This window comes from Corvus brachyrhynchos, unplaced genomic scaffold (genome assembly GCF_000691975.1).
Source record: "Corvus brachyrhynchos isolate BGI_N302 unplaced genomic scaffold, ASM69197v1 scaffold32, whole genome shotgun sequence".
NCBI lineage: Eukaryota > Metazoa > Chordata > Aves > Passeriformes > Corvidae > Corvus > Corvus brachyrhynchos.
This window is the reverse complement of record NW_008237919.1, coordinates 16,032,414-16,044,748: the sequence shown is the minus strand read 5'-3', so window position 1 is coordinate 16,044,748 and position 12,335 is coordinate 16,032,414. Positions and strand designations below refer to the sequence as shown.

Below are 12,335 nucleotides of genomic sequence, written 5' to 3'. Positions count from 1 at the left end.
TCTGAACATCCATCATTCTGCAAACAGCCCAAAGGGAGATGCCCTATACCTTAAATTTCACGTTTTACAACCGTCTCCCTCTAAAGCTCTCTGCCAATCATAATATTTAAATCCCATGAAGCTTACTTCATGTTTTCTGTAATTTGAAGTTCACGTTGTATTTTGTTAATACACTGAGTTCCCAGATGAGGTGTAATAACTTTAGTATGGAAAAAAGTGCTACCACAGCACTGCACTTCTCATTTGCTGCTCCCTTGAACAGCCTCACTTAACTGGCTCTGTTTCTGACATCACAGAAATGAATGCTATTTTTTTCTAAGAACATTATAGATTCTACCAATACCCAGCACTAAGTGTTTGTATTTACCCCTGAGGTGAGCACACTGTACTCAGAAGCTCTAACAAACCCCATGGTTGTGAGGGGATGTGATGCTGCTCACGACAGAGCAGCAGCTCATTTTAGCCTCTTCAGCACACAACTGGGTACCACGGACAACAGCAATTTATTTCCCCTCTCAGGGCTTTTCTAAAAACAACAGCCCAGTTTCTAGCATGCCTGGCAGCCACAGACCAGCTTGACTTGCAAATACAAATTGACTCTGAATACAATTTTTGAAAGCAGAATCCATTACATGCTACAGAATTTCAGTTTTATTACAATAGAGAGAGGTGAGAAATAACAACAATAAAACTGGAACTTGGGGTGCATTCTGACACAGAAGAGTTATAAAAGGCAACAAAGTTTTCCTCACAGTACAGTAATTCTTAAGGATGGATCAAAAGGATTATTTACCACTGCAGTGAACTGTTACCAATGAATGAGAATATTTTACTCCATCTAGACAGCAAATACACAACATAACCGTGGACCATTTTGGAAACCCATTATCAATAAAATTCTGCTCAAAGAAATTAAGCCTGTCCCATCTCTACCAGATCACCCAAGGTTTTATTTGGGCAGCTAAAACCCAACACATTTTCCCAAGTACGATTTTAGTTGGGTTACCTAATTCCCAAAAAGGATTTTGTCCGAGGAACTTAGGCAGAGGTTTTTTTTCAGTCAAGCCCATCTCCAACAACTCTTGCAGCATAAAAAGATAGGAAAGACGTATGCATTTGGTGTCATAGAGCTCTTCTACGCTTCGTACTCAAATATTTTAAGATCCTCAAGTAGTTCTTTAGCGAGTGCCTGCAGCTCTGCATTGCGGCTCTGGGACAGGGCGACGATGCGCTGGAACGGCAGCGTCTCGCGCACCTCGGCGCCCGACCTGGCCAACACCTCTGGCTCCAGGAGCACCGACTGCAGGAGCCGCAGGACGTGGAGGCAAACCTCTGTGTCCGGGTCTAAAAGCAGGGAAGAAAAGCATCCAGTGCTTGTTAGAAGCCAGTCTGAACAGATCCACCAGGCAGACAGGGAATAATGGAAGTGTCGCAATTCCCAGATGCCCATTGCTGCTGGCTGGCTCCAGGAGGTACCTGAAAACCACATTTCTGTCCGCCCTCAGCAGCTTCTGCCCAGCAGTGTTTGTGAGGGAGAGATAACCAGGAACCTTTCTCTTGTTTTTCAGATGTTGAAACTGCTGTAAACCAGGGAATTTATCAACCTGACTTTATCCAGTCAGTGCCCAGGATGTACTGTTGGATGCAATCCAATTTAAGAGCAGAACAAACTGTATCCCATGATTATTCAGACATAAAAAACAAACAGACTAACAAATCAACTCTGCAGTAGATCATCAGGCTTTTCTTTAATTTCTTTTTATAGGAGGCTTCAGATTTCTTCAAAGCTCAATAAAATATTAATCTTTATAAAACTTTCTAGCAACCATGTATCAACCTTCCAAGTGTTTAATTCTGCAGACATTGAAAGCACTGCTGCTCAGGAACGTGCCAGGGAAATGCAGCAAAGACCTTTGACTGACTTAAGCCAGGAAGACACGTAATAACTCCACTGCTAAGAACACAGGATGCATTTTTAATTACTGAAACATTTAGGAGCATTACATTTTAATCATTTGCAACGGCCCATTTGCATTTAGTGGTTTACTGCTTTATCAAAAGCATGTGGTAGAAAGACTTCCCCTATTCTGCATATTCCAAATGAAAACATCTAATATATTTTTATAGCTGAAGCAGTTATTTGTCCCACGTGCCATGCATTTTTAATGTGTTTTTCATTAGCATACCTAGACTTCAGCAAGCTTTTGATAAAGGGTTGTGCAGAAAGGTTGAGAAAATTAATTCAGATCACTTGGAGCACAAAAGCACCAGAGAGACCAAAATCTCACTGAAGGAGCATAAAACCAGTGCAGTGATGAACCAGAGTGCACTGAGTTTGGAGGAAGCATTTGGTGGGGCTGAGGCAAGTTCTTACCATTCCTGGCTTATTTCACACATAACACTGGTGACTTGAAAAAGGACTGAGGAGAATTATTCATTAAAGCATAAGGGCTGAAAGCACCCAGGGGGACAGAGAACAGGATGTGATGGACAGTGAAGAAGACTCTGGTTTCAGAATGAAACTCACTGCTGAGATGGGGATTTTTAAGTAATTCCCAACAGCACAGGGCTGAAGGGCAATTTTAAAGATTGTAACATCTGCTCTACACCCAAAAGCCAGGCACTCTCTCTTTTCCTCCATTTTCCATCATAAATGGAAATAATCAAGTGTTAACCTGTTAAGAAAGGAGTTCTACTTTCTCCTGGAAAACCAGCAGAGTGAGGTATAATCTGAGGACGCAGGTATTGTCCAAACCCAAAAAGTAATGTACATTTTCTCCTTTTCTGTGCCCTGAGAATCCTAGCTGTTGGGCATGCTGGACAATTTTACACATATCAGATCAATAAAAACCCAGTGATTAGTGCTGCATACCCATGGCACAGTCACTCCTATTGCTGACACCCAGGCTGAAGGCTCTAAGCTGTCTCTTTCCATCATCATCTCCAGCAGTACCTGCAGGTGCAACTTTCTGAGTGATGAGCATTTGTAACTCATGGGGAAATGCTGCAGCTCAGCCTCACAGAGAGCAAGACTTTATATGCAATTTCCTGGCCAGCAACATTTCAGTGAATCCTTTTAAGAAAACCGGGGTGCAAATTTTGGTTTTCAGATTTATTCTGACCTAATCAAAATATGAATAAAAGCCTTGAATTCGTCCTCCTTTGCCTTCATTTTTTGCCTCTATGTCTTCCACATTGTGTGGTTTTTAATGCATATTTTTTTGCCAGATATAATTTTCAAACTCCGCACACATCACCTCCCCCTTTTTCTGTACTTTGTATTATTCTACATTTATTCATTAGAAATAAAAGCCACAAACTACAGCTCAAAGAGGTAAGAAGAAAGAAGCTTTGGGGGAGCAAAATCTATGTAGTTCATTTACAATCTTCCTCTGTGTGACATTATTCCTCCATGAAATAAAGCCACTAATACTTTTAATGGCTTGCAGTACTGCTGGGAAGCTTCATATATGTAAGATGAAAAGAGCTTTGTTATTAATACTGTTACAGGAATCAATGTTAGTATTATCTGCATGTGTTTAAAGGCTGTAGAAATTAAAGAATCGATCAGGGAAGAAGCCTTAGCAGGGGAGCCAAGAAAATGAGGATCTGTAGGAGATCAGGAAATGATTTCCAGCTTGACAAACAAGACTGTTTTCCAGTAAGAGCAGAGAGGTTCTAGGAAGAATCTCCAGCAGCAGCCAGAGAAGCTCAACAGCTTGAGTCACTCAAATGAAGAACAGATTAGGCACGTGGGCATCCAGCAAAGGAAGGAAATGATCCTGCACCAGAAGATGACTTAATACACATTTAACCTCAGATTGCCATTGTTTTGAATGTATTCTGAGATGTTCTGAGTTAAATAAGTACATATGCCTTAAAATACACTCCCTTAGGATTACATGTGGTTTTGAGAATATTACTTATTGAAGATAATCATGTTCCCTAAGAGGATTTAAAAAAAATACCAGAGAAATCTTTCTCTTGTCTCCAACATCATTAGGGACGTTTTCTAAAAACCCTGTCTACAAAGCACTCAGAGAAATGTAAGGAATCTTCATTATTCAGCATTATATTTATGTCAACAGCTTCCAGATTTAGTCATTTCTACACTAGCTGAGTAACATTTTGTTTGTACAAGATTGAAAAAATCCTTTTTAGCTGTAATCAAATCACTGCATCACATCCTCCCAACCAGCAGCACGCACATCTCCAACTACAATTTCAAAATTATCACCATTATTTCTGGAGAAGAGGGGGAGAAATCAAGCTGCTTGCCTCAGCCAGGATCACAGGCGTAGCCCAAACCTACCACCATCATAAGGTGCTGATGTAATTTTACCAAGGTGTTGAAACTGCTGGAGTTTGCTGACGTCCTGCAAGCTGCCAGCTCAGTTTGATGTCAATGGCTTTCAGTCACTGACAAAAGGCAGCTGATAACGTGGATGGATTTTAGTCACATCTGTCATTAGCACCAGGCTCTCAGATGAACTGTCCCCTACAGCAGTGTTTAGGTAATTGCATTACATCAGCACTGAACAGCTTATCCACAATTGGCTCTGAGTTGTGTGAACTCAATTTACACGTGGCCACGCCATCCCCTGTCCACCTGAATGCAACATTTATCGCCAGCACACTGTTTACAGCTGTGCCTGTGTACAAGAACACAGAAGTTCACAAGGCCAAGTGCAAGGTCCTGCACATGGGTTGGGACAATTCCAAGCACAAGTACAGGCTGGGGAATGAAGTGATTGAAAGCTGCCCTGAGGAGAAGGACTCAGGGGTGTTGGTGGGTGAGAGGCTGGATATGAGCTGGCCACGTGCACTGGCAGCCCAGAAAGCCAAACATGTCCTGGGCTGCATCCAAAGCACCATGGGCAGCAGGTGAGGGAGGATTCTGCCCCTCTGCCCTGCTCAGGTGAGATCCCACCTGCAGAGCTGCATGCAGCCCTGGAGCTCACAATATAAGGAGGACATGGATCTGTTGGAGTGAGTCCAGAGGAGGGACATAAAGGTGAACAGAGGCTGGGGCACCTCTGCTATGGAGACAGGCTGAGAGAGCTGGAGCTGTTCAGCCTGGAGCAGAGAAGGCTTTGGAGAGACTTTAGAGCCTCTTACAGTGCCTAAAGGAGCTACAAGAGAGCTGGACAGGGACTTGGTACAAGGGAATGTGGTGACAGGACAAGGGGCAGTGGCTTTAAACTGAAAGAGGGGAGGAGGTTAGATTAAATATTAGGAAGAAATTCCTCATTATGTGTGTGAGAAGTTGCCCAGAGAAGCTGTGAATGCCCTGTCCCTGGAATTGTTCAAGTTCAGGATGGATGGAGTTCTGAGCAACCTGGCATAGCGGAAGGGTATCCCTGCTCACAACAGGGGTGTTGGAACAAGATGCTCTTTAAGATCCCTTCCAATTCAAACCATTCTATGACTTTACAATTTCAAAAGCTTCCTACCACTGCTGTAGGTACCATTCAATTAAATTCCTGTCTGATTCCAGCAGGAAGGAGCAATCTGCCACTCAGCCTTTCCTTTTAATGAGCCTGTCAGACTATCTGTGTTCACAGCATATTTAACAGAGACAGCTATGGCCACAGCTTCCCCTGTGCAAGATCCCTTTGCATTGCCAGTGCTGGCAGGGCTGAAGCAGCATCTGCAGCAGGAGAGTTTTCCAGACATTTCTATATTGTTGATAGGTCTGAAGAGAAAAGAAATGTTGCGGTAAAGATGCACTGAGGGGAAGGAGCAGAGAGAACACCAGGGCAGAAAAAAAGACTGAGCTTTGCTGCTGCCATTCTTACAGACACAAATGCACTTTCTCTCTGCAAAATTTTTGCCCCAGCTCCTGTGTTACAGCTGGGTTACCTTCACTCTCCTCCCTGGCTGGGTGGCTGCTCTCACATGGAATTCAGCTAAGGAGAATTCCCCACTCTCCTACAGACACATTTGTCATGCTTTTACCAGGGAAATCCTTGAGAGAGACTCCCAGGATCCATACTGAAGCAGCAATTCAGTCCCAATTTCCCTGCCAGGGGCTGCAAGTGAACAGGAGTTTGCAGAGAGGCCACTCTGCAGCTGCTGGGTAACACTGTGCTCCTCCCAGAACATCAGTCTGCATGAGCTGTTAGGCAGGGCAACGACCTTGTCAAGAAGCTCCTGCTCAGATGGCAAGGACAGCCTAGAGCTCCACCCAGGCAAGCAGCTGAGTATGGAAAAGTATGAGTATGGAAAAGTATGAGTATGGAAAAGGGCAAACATTCCACAAGACTTGCCCTGGCCACTCTTCCAGCCTCCCAGATAACTGAGGCTCAGGGGACTCTGCGTCAGAGCTGACATCCCTGCATTTACCAAAATGGATGTGGTCTCAAAGGGCAATCCTCTTCTTAAGATTAATGTCATCATCTGAAGAACAGCATGAAGATGAGTCAGGGCAGGTTTAGGCTGGATATCAGAAGGTTTTCCATAAAGAGGGTGGCTGGGCACTAGAGTAAGCTCCACAGGGAAGCTGTCACAGCCCCAAGCCTGCCAGAATTCAAGGAGCCTTTGGACAATATTCTCAGGCACATGGAGGGATTCTTGAGATGTTTTGTGGGGTCAGGAGTTGGACTCAATGATCCTGATGGGTCCCTTCCAACACAGAATATTCTATGGTTCTATGACAAGAGGATGAAATTGTTGAGCACTTGAAAGACTGGTAACTGAGGTTTTGATTTATGAGCCAAAATTTGTTTTAATACAGACATCCATTTATAAATATGATGGTTCTGTTTGTCCAGATGTTTTTTAAAATAACATGCTGCCATGCAAATAACCTGAAATTTCAAAAGCTCTCACAGCCATAAAAAATTCAGATGGAAGAGCAAAGCATTAGAAACCTTCAGAGTTAGTCATGAAAAGCAAATATTGAGGGTGCAGGCAGCAAAGTGAGAATGGGCTTCATGCAAGCATTTCTAATAGAGACAATAATTTGCAAAGAATTTGGATAAATAAGGTTGGATTTCCAACTGGAAACTGTGGGTTCCAATGGAACTGTGGTGGAGGAAACTGAAGGGCAAGATCTAAAATTAGTCCTCCTCCTCTTTTTGTGTTTTGTTTAATTAAGTACCTGGAGCAATTTCCCAGCTATGGACAAGAAATGTCACTGACTTCGTGTCTCTGCATTCCATGCTTTCTCAAGTATCCAAAGAAAGCAATTTTTTAAACTGCATTCAAAGAAAAGGAAAGAGGGGAAAACCAAAATAAAGATACACAATAATAAAAAAACCCCAACCAACCAAAAAACTCCACCCAAACAGAGAAAGTAAAGAAGACCCTAGACTCCTTTTCTCCAGCACTCATTTGTTGGCGGATGTTCTGCATGATCAAAAATGAAAAACATTTAATTTAGTCTTTATTATTAATACCTGAGCTAACTGTTACTTCTTATTCTTCAAGAGATCCTTGTCAGAGAAATGTTCCAATCCACTCCTTTGGCAGTTACAGAATGGAGGTCTTACTGCATCTTGAGATGGAAAACACCAGAAAAAAAATATTGACAAATCTCAGGTGGATTTCTACACAGTATGATATAGGCTTCTTTTTCTGTGGCTGAGGACAGGGGTTCTTTAAATCTGAAAGTTATCTGAAACCCTCAGCCAGCACACCAACACAGGGACAGCAGCTGATGGAGGAAACTAAAGCTGCCTATTTTGACCAAGATAGGAACAGCTGCTCTGCAAACAAATGCTGTTCCACAAGAGGAGAACTCTATTGATCCCACAGGCTGCTCCACGGACAGAAATCTGAGTCATCATTCATGCTGGCACCAGGCTGGGAAGGTGTAGGCAGGCACAGCTGATACCTACACAGAGGATTCAGTGATCAGTGTTGGTTATTGAAGGGTGTCCATCTTTTAGGCAGTTTTAAAAAGGCAGGAAAAAAAAAAGGAAGAAAAAGACAGCCCACTTGATAAAGTGCTAAAACTAGAGATCTGCATTATCTTCAAAAATTCTGTCAAACATTTGGTTTTCTCCTATGATCAGTACGGCCTCCAGCAGAAAGAGGTATTAAGAATTCTTGTTAGGGAACATGAAGCCACACCAGCTCATCCAAGTTTCCCAAAGACAACAGGACAGTTTGCTGTTAACATTCTCACTCCACTAGGAACCTTCATTAGATTTTTTCCCTTCTTTCTCTTCCAATCCATGTATTCAACATCAAGGCACATTTCTATCTCTTCAAAAATGCTGTGAGACAACTTGAATGAAATCCCTCTTTGCTTTAGATACAACAAAGGAAAATAAAGACAATCGAGTCAATTATTTGCTCTCTTCACTTAACGGGAAGGACATTCTTCTTCAAGGGACAAGGATGGGCAGAAACTGAGAACTCAGAGAAGGAATTTGAGGGATTTATCAGCTGCATACAAGGCAGTGGAGAAAGATGGGCCTGATGCATATAGGCTGAGGTCACGGACACTTGTAGATTGGCAATGGAAAAGTAAACAGGGTAATTCTCTGAAAATGAAAAAAAAAATTAGAGGCTGATTTCTGGGGCTTCTCTTAGTGGGAATGGTGATAAAAGCATACAAAACTGGAAAGCTGAGTCATGTCATAAGCCTTAATCAAAAGAGGCTTTGAAGAAGCTTCCAGCAGGCAGGAAGCACATACAGGATGCTCTGCCAGCACAGGGTAGTGCTCTACTCTCCTGCATGGAAATAACAGGACCTTATGCTGTAGCAGCTCCAGGTGTTTATGAGCTGAATCTTGGCTAGCAGAACCTGAAGGTGCTGGTCAGGGAAACAGGAGAGGAGCAAGAGTGGGCGGAAGCTGCTGAATTTTACAACTACAGACATTTAGAAATAGAGTAAATGTTGAGAAAACTATGGAGATCTCACACAAAATGATGGGAACAAGATCAGGTCTTGGATCTAACCTCTCATCTGATATCCAAACCAGTCAGTGCTCTCTCTTGACAGTAAGCAGATTTCCTCCAAAGTCGGGGATCTGAACCTGCAGAAGTGCTTTATCTGAGAATCTTCCACCCTTACTGTAACTGGAGAAGTTTATTATCCAAAAAGTCAAGGAATTAGCCATGATCATCCTTCTTTCTACAACCCAGCCATAAACAATTAGCACTTCCAAATTGCAGAGTAGCCTTTCCATTAGTAGCTTAATTAATCATAAATGTTTTCCATTTCATCCTCTTGATCTTTTTCAGACAACAGACTGCATCAAATGATTATCTTTTTTATCACAAAAATTGGAAGGGAACATTTGGGAACCCACAGTTAGACAGGATACTAAGAGGGTGTTTTGGGTTGGTATTTTTTGCTAGAACAGCTTATGTATACATTAGCCAACATAAAGTAAAAGGAAAACCTGGACTAAGACATGTTAAATTTCAAAGCACAGCTGAACAAAGGACCAAGTATTTAATGGTCTCTGAGGATCACATTTTTCTCAAAATATATTAAAAACCTTTATAGAAATGGTGTTTTCCCTTACAAGGATTACTTAATTTCCTGAGACCTCGGAAGTTACATTCCACAGCAGGAAATTATTTGATGAAAAGCATGAGCAGCTACATTTTCTGTAAAATAGTTAAGGGAACCATGAGCTATACAAATAGCTTTCAGTTTACCAACCCTAACCAAAGCTTTTTTCAAAAATTCAGTATCAAAGTAATTTCTGGAAAAAGCAGATGCAATCTCTCTCATTTCAGCTGCTGTTAGTATTTTCCAGTCGTACTTTAGCAGGGGTTTAGCAGCACAGAGGGAAAATTAACCTCCCCAGTCCTATCTGCACACCAAAATCTCCTCATAAATCTTGAGAAAGCCCAGGCAGAGCAGTGTCACAGCTCTGTCCCCCTGCTGTCCCTCACGAGCTGTGCACACAGCTGCCAGCCCAGTCCAACGCACACTGGAACGTCAATCCCCGCTGGCTCCTGCACAGGGATTTGAAGCCTCCCAAAGAGCAGAGCCTTGATGTCACTCATGTACCTGACAGTGACAACACAAGTCCTTGACGTCCTTGGAGTCCTGCACTGGCCAAAGGCACAGCTGGGAATAGTCCTCCAGCCCTGGCACCCCAAATCCTATTAGAGCACAAGGCCTCTCCTCAGAAAGGGCCACTTTTGCAATGGGTCAGTGTAGTTACAGACTTGGCTTCTCTCCCACAAACTCCTCTGTTAAATGGTAGTGAAATGGTATGTAGTTTCCCCTTAAAGTTTATTTTAAAGTTGGTATGGGAAGACACAGGTGGCTTTTTTTTAAACGACTCCATCAAATTTCTCCACTCCCAATTCTTAAATCTACCACCCTTAAATTTTACATTAATGAAATATTACATACAGTGCCAAAAGTTTTGTGGGAAAGGCACATCTTTTCCCTCCAGCTATGTGCCCTTTTTGTTTACTTCTATTCTGTCAAAAGCTAATCAGGTTACAGATAAAAACTTCTGGTTTGTTACTTACAACACCTATTGCAAATCTACAAAGCCCTGAAAGTCATGATTTACAAGGTTCTTAGAGGAACTTACCATTCAACAGCCACCAAAGCAGGGGAATAAAACCTGGACTTTCACTGATGTACTTCAAGCCTTTCAGGTTGATACTCACATTGTAAAGTGACATTAGCATTAGCCTAGAATTCAAAGAAAGAAGATGTGATGGCCTTTGATTTCTTTGCATGCTTCAGCATCTTTTGCCATGTCTCAAGCAGGTACCGGTGCAGAACCCTGTGCTACTAATTTATATTTTAGTAAAAGAGACGAATCTCAAATTATATATAAGCAATGTTGTGCAAACCTTTGTTTCTACTGTTGAATCACATATTCTAAACACATGAAAAAATACCCCATGCAAGAGTAGGAAGGTCTCAGGGAGGGGAATGTTCTCTGTCCTGGAGCCACCTTGGCTACTGCTCTCTCATGTCTGAGATAAACCTGCATGTCACTGCACTGCCACCATGTCCAAACAAAAGGGAAATGATTCTATTCCAAATGGACTTCACACCTCACATCCAGTTCTCAAACAAGGTCTCATGGCTTAAGCTCCTATGCCACCAGCAGACTTCTGGACACTCTGTGTACGCCTTCAGAAAGCAGAAAAGGCAGTGACCCACGGCACACTAAACTGAGCTGTAAGAGGTGTCATTTATGTGCCCTGAGTTTGATCACCTTGGTTAAGCAGTAGAAAGATGGAAGAGCAGATTTATTAAATCTACTGCACCAGTGGCCACTGCCAAGCAGGGAGGGGTGCTCTGGATCTGAAATTTCAGCTGGTAGAGCACACACACCGCTTTTCATCCAGCCCCTGCAGCTCTGGGCTTCCAGAACAAGCCCTGACAAAAGAGCACAGCACTACCTATAATCAGCCAGAATGGAAATAATCAATAAACCATCATCTTATAATGGCAATGTTAACATTTCTTGAGAATGTCTTTCACCCTTAATCTGTTTGACATTTGCAGTTAGAAATAAAGTGACGTAAAAAGGCACTGCTGTGTTTGTATTTTTATTTCACTTGTTTGCTTTGTGCAGACAAAAGGTACTGGTGGTGGTGATCCAAGAAAGTGCTGAGGTTTTTGGAGTGCTGGAACACCCCACAAGCCAATGCAGTGGGATATGAATATGTAACAGAATATTTAATTAAACACACTCATCTAGGTACAACAGAGAAACATTTCCAGGCCCTTTACAACCACCTTCACCTCCAGGACCTGTAAATTTTAGTAAACATTTTTTGCAATAATAATTGCAAAAGTGCTCATTGAAGCAAACCTGACAAAAATGATTAGTGGATAAACAATACTTTCTGGTGGTTTGTTTTTTTTTTTTTAATGTGGAGTGAGTCTTAATTATGCATTTCATAATCTTCCTACTTAGACAAGCCAAATTTAATTAACATCTTGTACTACTGTATCTGTCAGTGCTTTCTTTTAAACCTGGAACTAAATGCACAGCTAAAGCCCCTTCCCATCTTGTTAATACATGGGATTAGTATATAAAATGTACTATTATGTACTAATCTGTCTCTTTACTGGCTACTTTCAACTGCTACAAAAGCAAAGTTGAATATTCTTAACCATTTAATTATGGCTACAAACAATTACATAAATGTTTATTGACTGTGTTACAATTACAAATGTTGAACAAACCCTACATCAATGAGAAAAATAACTAGTCTTTCACATCTGCAACTTCAGAAAGGCAAGGACACCCCTGAGATTTCAGTTCCAGCACTCACATTGATGCCTGGGATATATTTACTCCATACTCACAGACTACAGTGGATATCACAGCAGTTTTGGAGTAAGTGACAGCTTCTCCCTGTATTTTTTTATTTATATATTCATCCAA

At 42.0% G+C, this 12,335-nt stretch overlaps 1 protein-coding gene across 1 annotated transcript in view; it reads right to left on the bottom strand.

The window, feature by feature from the left end:
• Positions 1–484: 484 nt before the first annotated feature.
• Positions 485–12,335, bottom strand: part of HSF2BP (heat shock transcription factor 2 binding protein) — a 29,316-nt gene continuing 17,465 nt past the window's right edge. The window contains 2 exon segments of the mRNA XM_008632842.2: positions 485–1,344; positions 10,515–10,618. Coding sequence (XP_008631064.1) covers positions 1,136–1,344; positions 10,515–10,618 — 313 coding nt within the window. The 3' untranslated portion in view covers positions 485–1,135.